The 13,506-nt window shown below is 38.3% G+C and overlaps 2 protein-coding genes across 3 annotated transcripts in view; both read left to right on the plus strand.

Annotated features, from left to right (window-relative positions):
• The window catches only part of LOC123536344 (uncharacterized), a 377,622-nt gene that overhangs the window by 28,295 nt on the left and 335,821 nt on the right, over positions 1-13,506 (plus strand). The window lies entirely within an intron of this gene.
• LOC123535771 (membrane-associated tyrosine- and threonine-specific cdc2-inhibitory kinase-like) overlaps positions 1-13,506 on the plus strand; it is a 45,122-nt gene that overhangs the window by 11,006 nt on the left and 20,610 nt on the right. For both annotated transcript variants that reach the window (XM_053528486.1, XM_053528487.1), the window contains exons 3-7: positions 748-845; positions 3,210-3,292; positions 8,554-8,679; positions 10,431-10,506; positions 10,992-11,114. In XM_053528486.1, coding sequence (XP_053384461.1) covers positions 748-845; positions 3,210-3,292; positions 8,554-8,679; positions 10,431-10,506; positions 10,992-11,114 — 506 coding nt within the window. The remainder of the gene's footprint in view (positions 1-747; positions 846-3,209; positions 3,293-8,553; positions 8,680-10,430; positions 10,507-10,991; positions 11,115-13,506) is intronic.

A 13,506-nucleotide genomic window follows, 5' to 3' on the forward strand; every position in this document is an offset into this window, starting at 1 on the left:
CTGGTGACCTAGTCTGAAAAAGGTTTACCTAAAGGTTTAATAGGAAAACTGTCAAAGGTGTTATTCAAATTATTTTGATTTGTTAGAAAAACATGGCCACCAGAGCTAAAAAATGAAAAATTAAAAAATATCACCCAAAATCAGTGGTCTGATTTTAAAAAGAATTCACAGAAATGTTCCTTTGATGACCCCCTTCCAAGTTTGTTCTAATGATTCCAGTTAATAGAAAATAATGGATGCCAGTGGGGAGTGGTCATTTTTGTCCACATGAAGCAAATATTGAATATATGTTGAAACTTTAAATTATCAATCTTCTTGATACACCAAAATAATTTCACACAAATGTTTAATGGGTCACACACCAAGAGTGTTCAGATCAGGGGTGGAGATGTCCATTGTTCAACTTGCCCAGCTAGTCTCAGAGCCTCTACAGAGAAGTCAAACCTCAGTATGTTATACTTTATACACCCATTAGAAGGACAAGCAGAAAATAGCTCTTGGCCAAAATGGAGTCTTGACAATTCTGTCACAATTGGATATTGCTGTCTCTGCAGATTGTTCTGATTCATTAAAATACTTGGCTTCCAGTTTCAGTGGTCACTTTACCCTATACGTATGTAATGGAAAACAATTTTTTGAGCATTTTGAGTGACTTGAAATAAAAGGTTATATTACTTGCTTATTCTGTAAACTAAATTTTATCATCTATATAATGTGTATTATGTATTTCCTTAACGCTTATGATAGCTATATTGAGTCCTGGATATAATCAACACAGCCGAGATCTCTACTTCAACCAGTGTTTTCAGGTTATATCACAGCTAGGAGCTGGCTCATTTGGAGAGGTATGAAACTATTTTATCTGTCTCACCTGGCTATCATAACATATAACTGCAGTGCTCACTCTTATCAGTGGCGTCAGGTCAAGGTCACTAAATAATTCATATCTAAACTATTCTGGCATATTTTGTGCAGACAACTATTGCATTCTTAGGCATGCTTCGGGGACATTGGTCACCAATAGTGACAGCTCTTGTTAGCTCACCTGAGCCAAAGGCTTAGGGTGAGCTATTGTGATCACTCACCATCCGGCGTCCGGCCGTAAACTTCTACTTTAAACGACATCTCCTCATAAACCGCTAGGCCAATTTCATCCAAACTTCACAGGAATAAAATTTTCTTCTCAAAAACCAGAAGCCCTAGAGCTTAGATATTTGGTATGAAGCATTGCCTAGTGGACCTCTACCAAGTTTGTTCAAATCATGACCCCGGGGTCAAAATTGACCCCGCCCGAGGGGTCATATGATTTTACATAGGAAAATCTTAAAAAATCTTCTTCTCAAAAACCAGAAGCCCTAGAGCTTAGATATTTGACATGTAGCATTGCCTATTGGACCTCTACTAAAGTTGTTCAAATCATGACCCCCGGGGCCAAAATTGACCCCGCCCCAGGGGTCGCTTGATTTTACATAGGAAAAATCTTCAAAAAAATTCTAAAAATAAACCAGAAGGCCTAGAGCTTAGATATTTAACATGTAGCATTGCCTAGTGGACCTCAACAAAATTTGTTCAAATCATGACCCCCAGGGTCAAAATTGACCCCATCCCAGGGGTCACTTGATTTTACATAGGAAAATCTTCAAAAATTTTCTAAAAATAAACCAGAAGGCCTAGATCTTAAGATATTTGACAGGTAGCATTGCCTAGTAGACTTCTACAAAAAAAATTCAAAGATGACCCCCGTGGTCAAAACTGACCCCCACCCCAGGGTTCACTTGATTTTACATAGGAAAATCTTCAAAAAAATTCTAAAAATAAACCAGAAGGCCTAGAGCTTAGATATTTAACATGTAGCATTGCCTAGTGGACCTCTACAAAATTTGTTCAAATCATGACCCCTGGGGTCAAAATTGACCCCGCCCCAGGGGTCAATTGATTTTCATGGTTCGCACAGGTCCTTGAAAGTCCTTGAATTTGATCCTAAGTCCTTGAAAAGTCCTTGATTTTTTTCTTCTAAAAATCCCCTGAAAAAGTACTTCAATTTTGAAAAAAAAGGTAGAAAAGTCCTTAAATTTTGCTAAAAACGGGGGTGCAATCGTATTGTAGGAGAAAAATACAAAAAATAAATAATAAATAAGAAAACGAGCGAAAAAATGGTGTAAAATAAAAATACATGCACACCCATGGAGGGAACGCTAGTTGAACACCGTTTCGATACGGAAGTTAGATATGGAATAGCGATTTTCACAACGTTAAAATATTATGCGCAAGGTCATTGTAGCGTGACTTATCAACAACAACAATGTAGTTTCGCCAATAAATGGCTTACACAGGATGATTATTCATCGTGGTTAAAGGAGTTTAAGTCAGACAAGCATAAGTGTATGTGATAAACTCATTGATGTCGGAACTATGGGAGAAAGTGCGTTGAAATCACATGCGAAAACAGGAAGTGAAGTCCCTTGAGGACAAATATAAAACTAGTCTTGAGAGCTTGAAAGACTTATAACAAACATGTACTAAGTATGAATACAGGCAAATATAGCTCATAAAAGGTAATCCCATTGAAGATCTCATAAAGGTTAAGATATGCTGTTGTAGCTTATGGAAAATAAAACTGTTCTGTAACTTTTCTTCTGTCATAATGCCTTATGAAGAGCCTAAATGGTTTTGTAATTTAAGATTTAAAGCGATTAAAATAGTCCTTGAAAATCGATAAAAAGTCCTTGAAAAGTCCTTGAATTTTTTTTGCCAAGTCCTGTATGAACCATGATTTTACATAGAAAAATCTTCAAAAAAAATTCTAAAAATAAACCAGAAGGCCTGGCTCTTAGATATTTAACATGTAGCATTGCCTGGAGGACCTCTACAAAAAAATTTCAAATCATGACCCCCGGCTTCAAATTGGCCCCGCCCCAGGGGTTACTTGATTGTATATAGGAAAATCTTCTAAAAAATGTCTAGAAATAAACTAGAAGGCCTAGAGCTTAGATATTTGGTGTGTAGCATTGCCTAGTGGATCTCGACTAAGTTTGTTCAAATCATGACCCCGGGGTCAAGCTTAAATGCAAATCTTCATAGCAACCATTTAACCAGGTGAGCGATATAGAGCCATCATGGCCCTCTTGTTTTTATGCAAATTTAGGGGTTGGACTTTAATGAGATTCAGTTCACAGTTTTAAAAAATTCCAATCATTTTACATTTTCAGGTTTACAAAGTTAAAAGTAAAGAAGATTCTAAGTTTTATGCAGTGAAAAAATCTCGGGACAGATTCAGGGGACAGTCAGATAGGTAAGTTTATATTTAAAGTATTATTGAATATATATTGTTTTCTGCCAATTTGGTCATATTCACAATTGAAAAAGGAATCCTTTTTTTTTCCCCCAGTTCTCAGACAAAATGCAAGCAGATGATTTTTTATTAGCATGAATGGGAATGCAGACAGCAGGAACACAACAAACCTGTCTTTTTAAATCTTCTTCTTGTCGTTCGCGACTATACTGTCAGACTAGTAGCCTCGATGAAACATTGTTGAATACCGGATGGCTGTGTAGTCATAGCGATATTGCATGGTACTGTGGTTCGTTAAGAGAGTGCCAATGGCACAGCACCTCTGTCTTCAACTCTCTAGGTTTCTTTCGGGGTTACCTCACCCTTAGTTCCGAGTTAAAACCCTATCCTGGGAACACAGGAGCTGTTTGTCCCATAGCTGGGGGTCTGTTCATAGGCATCAGGGTGTGTCCACATGTCTGGGGGCAGACCTCCTTTGAGTCCCCTACAGTTCTGCCTGAGGCTGCAAGGTGCTCAGTTACCATGTGGCGCCAACTGGGAGGCACTGCAAAAGGGCTTGTCTGCAGAGAGGCTATGTACTGGCAGGGAAGACTTACACACTCGGCTCCTTTTTCACCAGAAGGCTAGCCAGCGGTTGAGGCTGAAAGCAGAAGGTGACAAGCACACAACACACAGCACACCACACTTGACGCATCAGCAGACAAATGCCACACGTCTTTTTAAATGAATAAAAGCAAAATAGAAAGAGCCATTGAAATGATAGAAGTTGGAGTCACATCAGTTACATCTTAACTGACTGAAGTGGCAAATTTCTGGTTGAGTCCTGGTCAAATTATAATGACAGGTGTAAAAAAAAAAAATTAACCACTGACCCTGTAGAATTAGTATCAAGTAGTGATGGGTCGATTAGCGGGTATAATCGATTGACGGCTAGAAAAGCCCAACCAATTCCGATAATTGATTATGTTTTCTCAGAGTCAATAGCGGGTACAAATCTACACGGGTACGAACGAAGGTTTCTGAAGGGAAATATGGTGTATGAGAATTTATGTTTAACTAGAAATATCTGAAAGATGGACTTACTAAATGCATAACGGAAAAAACAAAAGTTTGCCGACAAATGTTAGTATTTCGTTTCAATTATCCAATGAAAATGAATTTAACATCTTACAGTTAGGCACAGCTGTTAACATGGCGGCGTCCATAGCGTCAATAAAAGTGGGGCAAAATATTAGCGGAACTTCAATAAATCTTCGTATTTTATAACGGTATGTCCGGGGGAATTTATCTGTTGAAACTTGACAATAATGCCGTCAAATTTTCGTGTCCGTGATGTAATTTCAGTGGAAAGAACTTTTTGGTATTTTTAGCTTTACTTTTGTAACCGCTTAATATCCGTCGTCAGTCGTCCATCCGTCAACATTTTATAAAAAGTATCTTCTTCTTGAAAACCAATGGGCAGAATTACACCAAACTTCACAGGAATGATCCTTGGGTGGTCCCCTTTCAAAATTGTTAAAATAATTTAATTCCATGCAGAACTCTGGTTGCCATGGCAACCGAAAAAGAAAAACTTTAAAAATCTTCTTGTCCAAAACCGCAAAGCATAGAGCCTTTATATTTGTCATGTTACATCACTTTATGGTCCTCCATCAAGAGTGTTCAAATTGTGCCCCTGGGGTGAAAATAGGCCCCGCCCCGGGGGTCACAAGTTTAACATAGACTTGTATAGTAAAAAACTTTAAAAATCTTCTTGTTTGAAAGTTCAAGGCCTAGGCATTTGATATTTGGTGTCGCAACCCTGGGGGTCACTTTTTATAATTATCAGTTATATAGGAAAAAATACTTCAAAAATTATCAGGTCATATTTCCTAGACTGTTTGATTATGATTACCTGATGACTCAAGCAATTAGGGATCACTTGACTGTGACCTTGATCTACTGACCTACTTTCTTGTTTTTTAAGATACAGCCTTGAAATTTGGATGACATGTACAGTTTTGCATACCAATCTTTAAACTGTCTTTCAATGACCATGAATTTGACCTACTGATCTTTCTAATATTTTAGCGTCAGTTTGCCATTTGAAACGTTGCTCATATTACTCAGGTGAGAGATTCAGGGTCATCATGAACCTATTGTTATGCAGTTGTCATAATTTTATTTCTGCCAAAATTCCACTTGTCCCAGTACCGCTGACCAGTGTACATATTAAAACATGTTGAACTCTGATTTTTATCTTTTTACGTAAGCTTCATGTCATTGTTATATGCCATAGAAACAAGTAGTAGGAACATTGTGCAACTCAGTAGTGCGGCTATGGTAACCATTGTAATATTAATATTTCCAAAAAAAAGACTGACTTCATTTAATGATTTTCTACAATCACTGTTTTTGTCAGCCAGAGAAAGACTGAAATATTTGTACTTTCTTGCTGTATGCTCTAGATATGTTATGGTATACCAGTCAACTGTCACAAATGACAGCTGTGAGTCTATGATAAAAATGTACACGGGATTCAGGGTTTTCTTTTACGACTGGGGGAAGGGGCCCCAGCCTGTCATTGAGGGAAGAAAATAGCGCGCGACAAGCAAAGCGTCAATATGAACTAACAGAGTAATTATGTCTCCCCCAGGAGACATATTGTTTTTGCCCTGTCCTTCCGTCCGTCCGTACATCACACTTCATTTCCGAGCAATAACTGGAGAACCATTTGACCTAGAACCTTCAAACTTCATAGGATTGTAGGGCTGCTGGAGTAGACGACCCTTATTGTTTTTGGGGTCACTCCATCAAAGGTCAAGGTCACAGGGGCCTGAACATTGAAAACCATTTCTGATCAATAACTAGAGAACCACTTGACTCAGAATGTTGAAACTTCATAGGATGATTGGTCATGAAGAGTAGATGACCCCTATCGATTTTAGGGTCACTCCGTCAAAGGTCAAGGTCACAGGGGCCTGAACATTGAAAACCATTTCCTATCAATAACTAGAGAACCACCTGACCCAGAATGTTAAGACTTGATAGGATGATTGGTCATAAAGAGTAAATGACCCTTATTGATTATGGGATCACTCTGTCAAAGGTCAAGGTCACAGGGGCTTGAACATTGAAAACCATTTCTGATCAATAACTAGAGAACCACTTGACCCAGAATGTTGAAACTTCATAGGATGATTGTACATGCAAAGTAGATGACCCCTATCGATTTTGGGGTCACTCCATTAAAGGTCAAGGTCACAGGGGCCTGAACATTGAAAACCATTTCCGGTCAGTAACTTGAGAACCACTTTACCCAGAATGTTGAAACTTAATAGGATGATTGGTCATAAAGAGTAGATGACCCCTAACGATTTTGGGGTCACTCTGTGAAAGGTCAAGGTCACAGGGGCCCGAACATTGAAAACCATTTCCGGTCAGTAACTTGAGAACCACTTGACCCAGAATGATGAAACTTCGTAGGATGATTGGTCATGCAGAGTAAATGACCCTTATTGTTTTTGGGGTCACTCCGTTAAAGGTCAATTTTAAAGGCCCGCCCGTCCGTACGTCACACTTCATGGAGAACCATTTGACCTAGAACCTTCAAACTTCTTAGGGTTGTAGGGCTGCTGGAGTAGACGACCCCTAGTGTTTTTGGGGTCACTCTGTCAAAGGTCAAGGTCACAGGGGCCTGAACATTGATAACCAGTTCCGATCAATAACTAGAGAACCACTTGACCCAGAATGTTGAAACTTCATAGGATGATTGAACATGCAGAGTAGATGACCCCTATTGATTTTGGGGTCAGTCTATTAAAGGTCAAGGTCAAAGTGGCCTGTTCATGTAAAATCATTTTTTTGGAAATAACTTGAGAACCACTTGACCTACAATGTTGAAACTTAATAGGATGATTGGACATGCAGAGTACCGGTAGATGACCCCTATTTATTTTGAGGTCATTTGATCAAAGGTCAAGGTCACAGAAGCCTGAACAGTGACTTGAGAACCACTAGGCCACGAGTGTTGAAATTTAGCGGGATGATCCCTATTGCAGTCAACCATCAGTGTCTCTTTGACTTTCGCTCCTGACCCCTATTGACTTCTTGCCTATAGGACTTTGCATTGGGGGAGACATGCGCTTTTTTACAAAAGCATTTTCTAGTCTCCCTTGCTTTGTTTACGATTTCGGAGTGGGGAATTTCGGACTGCGGTAGGGGAAATCCTTGGCTGTGGGGGAAATCCTCGGCTGGGGGACGAGGCCGATATTCGGCTGCTGCTATAGAATAAAGAAAAACACCTGGGATTGCAGTTCATTGTGGTTTCCCAGTCTGCAACTAATAAGTGATTACTAAGCAAGTTTCTGTTTACCAGGAACCAGCTTTACAACATCTGAATAATGGTAGTTTTTTATTTTTCAAAAGAGTATACGAATTTTAAGTAAAACAGTCACTTTAAAGACATAAATATCTTAATAAACAAGTATGAAAATAAATAACATTCAACCAATTATTTTTCTGATACATCGCATTGGTTTGCTAACCAGTTCCAACCGATAATCAGTTGGAGTTCTCCAACCGATGTCCCATCACTAGTATCAAGTATAATCAATTTGCCCATTGTGAACTCTTCACTTGCCCCAGTAAAATTTCTTTCGTCAGTCCACCTGTCTCTACAGATATCAAACATAATACAGTATGAGGTATAAAATGATGAATATAATAACATCAGCGTTGATAAAATATCTTCACCATGATCCCATTTGAGGGCTGCTATATCTAATAATAGGATTACCTTAAAACAAATTCATCTAATTAAAGGCTTGCAGGATCTTCACCATACTAATACTTGGTGTGTAGCATCATTATAAGGTACTGTTCTAAACTTAATCAAATGGGGGCAATCTGATCTAAATAGAAACACCTTCAAAGAAGATATAGTGCTTGAACTGTTACAACGTCTGTTACACCAATTTATATAATCAACTTCTACCGGCTCAGAAACTTGTGACACCTAGAAGATATTGTGGTCCTCGTCCAAAGTTGCACACTGTCTAGCATGTTAAAGCTCTGTACCTCAAGTGAGCAGTCTAGGGCCATCATTGCCCTCTTATTTTATAACTGGTAGTTACACTGAACTGGTGTAATGAAAACAAGATGCCCATGCTCTCAGAATTGACGTAAGTATTTGAAGTCAGTTCTTTTAGCATATAGACTTCTTTTAACAGATATGTCTTTTAATTCTATACATCCATGATTCCTTGGTCTCTGTATTGTAGGAGACGTAAACTTGAAGAAGTTGCTAAACAAGAGAAGTTACCACAACATCCAAACTGCGTGAGGATATACAAAGCATGGGAGGAGAGGCAGCACCTCTATCTGTTGGTGGAACTATGTAAAACTAGGTACGTTCTGTCATACTGTGAGAATGTACAAACCTCTGAGGAAATATTCTACAGGTGGTTTGTATAAAGGAATCTAGTATATTGTAGATCTGTAAGTGTAATTTGTGATGTTCTGTGTTGGTGTGAGTGTACTGAGTTGCAGTTTATTAAATTTTAATGAAATGACACTAAAGTTTATGAAATATAATGAAATATTTTTATTTATGGACTGCCAGTTAGGTAATATCAACAAGAGAGAAAGTTAATTTAGGTAATATCAACAAGATACAACAAGTCTATTCTTTCCTGCCCAAACAAAACTGTTTTAATACCTGCTCAGGGCATCTGAAAGCAATTAACATCGTCATGAAAAATGTTTTTTTAGCATACTGATATAACAATGCTTGCACAGCTGCATTTTTAATCGGAGCTATAATATAAAAAATATAAGTAATCATAATTATATTACCAGTTGTCTGAAAGAACATGTAACAAATTTCAAATTTTACAGATCAAATATTGGATTAAGTCTGTCCAAAAAAACTGTTCTTGTATGGCGAAATATGTAATATCCTCAGACTTTATAGGGAAACATGTAATAGCCTTTGCTTGTATGGAGGAACATGTAAAAAACCTCTCATTGTATAAGGGAACATGTAAGAGCCTCTAATTGTATAGTGGAACATGTAGTAGCCTTAACTTGTATACAGGAACATATAAGAGCATCTATAGGAGAACATGTAAGTGCCTCTGATTGTATAGAGGAACATTGTAAGAGCCTTAAATTGTATAGGAGAACATGTAAGAGCATCTGGTTGTATATGGGGACATGTAAAAACCTCTGATTGTATAGGGGAACATATAAGAGCCTCTTATTGTATAGGGGAACATGTAAGAGCCTGTGCTTGTATAGGGGACCTTGTAAGAGCCTCTGCTTGTATAGGGGAACATGAAAGAGCCTCTTATTGTATAGGCCGTCGTTTATATGACTGAAAAATTGTTAAAAAAGACGTTAAACTCGAACACACACACACACACACACACTATTATTGTATAGTGGAACATATAAGAGACTCTTATTGTATAGGGGAACATGTAAGAGCCTGTGCTTGTATAGGGGAACATGTAAGAGCCTGTGCTTGTATAGGGGGACATGAAAGAGCATCTGGTTGTATAGGGGGACATGTAAGAACCTCTGATTGTATAGGGGAACATATAAGAGCCTCTTATTGTATAGGGGAACATGTAAGAGCCTGTGCTTGTATAGGGGACCTTGTAAGAGCCTCTGCTTGTATAGGGGAACATGAAAGAGCCTCTTATTGTATAGGCCGTCGTTTATATGACTGAAAAATTGTTAAAAAAGACGTTAAACTCGAACACACACACACACACACACACTATTATTGTATAGTGGAACATATAAGAGACTCTTATTGTATAGGGGAACATGTAAGAGCCTGTGCTTGTATAGGGGAACATGTAAGAGCCTGTGCTTGTATAGGGGGACATGAAAGAGCATCTGGTTGTATAGGGGGACATGTAAGAACCTCTGATTGTATAGGGGAACATATAAGAGCGTCTTATTGTATAGGGGAACATGTAAGAGCCTCTGCTTGTATAGGGGACCTTGTAAGAGCCTCTGCTTGTATAGGGGAACATGTAAGAGCCTCTGATTGTGTAGGGGAACATGTAATAGTCTCTGTTTGTATAGAGCACTTAAAAGCCTCTGATTGTATAAGGGAACTGGTAATAACTTCTGTTTTTCTTTTCAGTTTGAGTAACTATGCTGAGGCTCACCATGATATAAGTGAACAAACCATCTGGAATTTTCTTGTAGACCTTCTACAGGTAATTTTAAAATAAACCAGAGCACTGGTATTTCATGTCTTGAGGCAATTTATTTCTACATTGGTGCTTGCATGACAAATATTTGATAATGAGCTGCCAAGAATGGTGCTTCAGAGCTTCTTATTAAAGGTAGTGACACATTTTTTGAAATCATTGTACCCCATTTTAGAAGTGTATAGCAACACATTCTTATAAAAACATTATTTTTGTACTGATAGGGTAAAATTGCTAAATTTAGTATAAATCAGTATGTTCGAGATAACATTTTTTACCTAAAGAAAACATGAGTAAATAGCTTCACTAAATAATTTGGATCAAAATAATTTCTTTAAAACATCAAACTTCTTTAGACGTGTTAAATCATTGCTGGTCAGGATGCTTGTTCTTCTGTACACTTAAAGGGCAAGAAAAGTTATACATGACAAGGGTTGTAGAGATGTAGATTGATATTGTGTAAAGAAATTACATGTTTTCATTATATGCAGGCTGTGAAACACCTTCATGACAACAACTTGATACACATGGATATAAAACCAGATAACATCTTTATCTCATATGATGGTATCTGTAAACTGGGTGACTTTGGACTTGTCATAGACCTTTCAAAGGTTTGTACTGAAGTATACTCTTTAGAAATCTTAAGTTTAGGCCAACCTTAAAAACATCTGTTTTCCCTCTGACAACCAATACCATTTAAGACTGGGTAGGTAGGGAATATATTATTTGAATACAATTCTTTTTAGCTCCACTATTAAAAATCTTTCATATAATGAAGCTATTGCTGTCACCCTTTTTTGTCAGCATCCACATCACAAAAATTTTGCATATAAGCAGGTTTCTCTAAAACTGCTTGACCTAATACTTTCAAACATATAATATTCCGCAACAGCATTCCCACTGACTTTTTGAAAAGTGGGTACATGTACCCACATACTTCAGAAAATGTGGGTACATGATAAAAAAGTTGGGTACAAACCATACAAATTCAAGAAAATGTTCCAACTGAAAAAAAAATTATAAAGGAGTATATGGGAAGTGACTTTTATTCAGCCTGTGTTATAATGACAGTGGTTTGCTTTACACATGCACCGCAGGGATACAGCGTAGAAATCACTTCGATCTCCTTATAGAAAAGAGAGACTTCTAGTTGAAAAATAGAAATTTATCATTTCTAACTCAGTATACCCCCCCCCCCCCCCCCCCCCCCCCCCCCCCACCACCACACCCATGCAGCAAGCTTGTGAAGCAATTTGAAAAGATGGCTATAATTTTCTTGTTTATGGATAAAAACTATTGATGTGACCATTCATTTTCTTAGATAGGTCATTTTCTATGCAATGAGTTTTTCTTTATTCCATAATTCTGAAAAAAAAAAGCTGTTTTATAAAATTCAAGTAGACGCTGGTAGGTATCACCCGTCAATTTTTATAACATTTTTTTTGCTGCTATATTTTGCTGCAACATATAGCAACAAAAAATTATAAAAACTTGGCGGGTAATACTTCTTTAGCATGAACAGTATCGGACACGAATAAAAATGAAAAGTAATTTGTAGAAAATTGCCCGATGAAAGTCAGTCTGCCGGTCATTTTGTAAATATTAATAAACAAGCAGCTTACGAGTCTTTCTTTTACAGTGGAGACCAAATCATTATGTCTCCCCCAGGAAACATATTGTTTTTGACCTGTCCGTCCGTACGTACGTCACACTTCATTTCCGAGCAATAACTGGAGAACCATTTGACCTAGAACCTTCAAACTTCATAGGGTTGTAGGGCTGCTGGAGTAGACGACCCCTATTGTTTTTGGGGTCACTCCGTCAAAGGTCAAGGTCACAGGGGCCCGAACATTGAAAATCATTTCGATCAATAACTAGAGAACCACTTGACCCAGAATGTTGAAACTTCGTAGGATGATTGGTCATAAAGAGTAGATGACCCCTATTGATTTTGGGGTCACTCCATCAAAGGTCAAGGTCACAGGGGCCTGAACATGGAAAACCATTTCCAATCAATAACTAGAGAACCACTTGACCCAGAATGTTGAAACTTCATAGAATGATTGTACATGCAAAGTAGTTGACCCCTATCAATTTTGGGGTCACTCCATTAAAGGTCAAGGTCACAGGGGCCCAAACATTGAAAACCATTTCCGGTCAGTAACTTGAGAACCACTTGACCCAGAATGTTGAAACTTTATAGGATGGTTGGTCATGAAGAGTAGATGACCCCTATTGATTTTGGGGTCACTCTGTCAAAGGTCAAGGTCACAGGGGCCTGAACATGGAAAGCCATTTCCGATCAATAACTAGAGAACCACTTGACCCAGAATGTTGAAACTTCATAGGATGATTGTACATGCAAAGTAGATGACCCCTATCGATTTTGGGGTCACTCCATTAAAGGTCAAGGTCACAGGAGCCTGAACATTGAAAACCATTTCCGGTCAGTAACTTGAGAACCACTTGACCCAGAATGTTGAAACTTCATAGGATGATTGTACATGCAAAGTAGATGACCCCTAACGATTTTGGGGTCACTCTGTGAAAGGTCAAGGTCACAGGGGCCTGAACATTGAAAACCATTTCCGGTCAGTAACTTGAGAACCACTTGACCCAGAATGATGAAACTTCATAGGATGATTGGTCACGCAGAGTAGATGACCCCTAACGATTTTAGGGTCACTTTGTTAAAGGTCAAGGCCACAGGGGCCTGAACATGGAAAACAATTTCCAGTCAATAACTTGAGAACCTCTCGACCCAGAATGTTGAAACTTCTTAGGATGATTGTTCATGCAGAGTAAATGACCCCTATTGTTTTTGGGGTCACTCACTTAAAGGTCAAGGTCACAGGGGCCTGAACATTGATAACCAGTTCCGATCAATAACTTGAGAACCACTTGACCCAGAATGTTGAAACTTCATAGGATGATTGAACATGCAGAGTAGATGACCCCTATTGATTTTGGAGTCAGTCTATTAAAGGTCAAGGTCACAGTGGC

Source organism: Mercenaria mercenaria, chromosome 17 (genome assembly GCF_021730395.1).
Source record: "Mercenaria mercenaria strain notata chromosome 17, MADL_Memer_1, whole genome shotgun sequence".
NCBI lineage: Eukaryota > Metazoa > Mollusca > Bivalvia > Venerida > Veneridae > Mercenaria > Mercenaria mercenaria.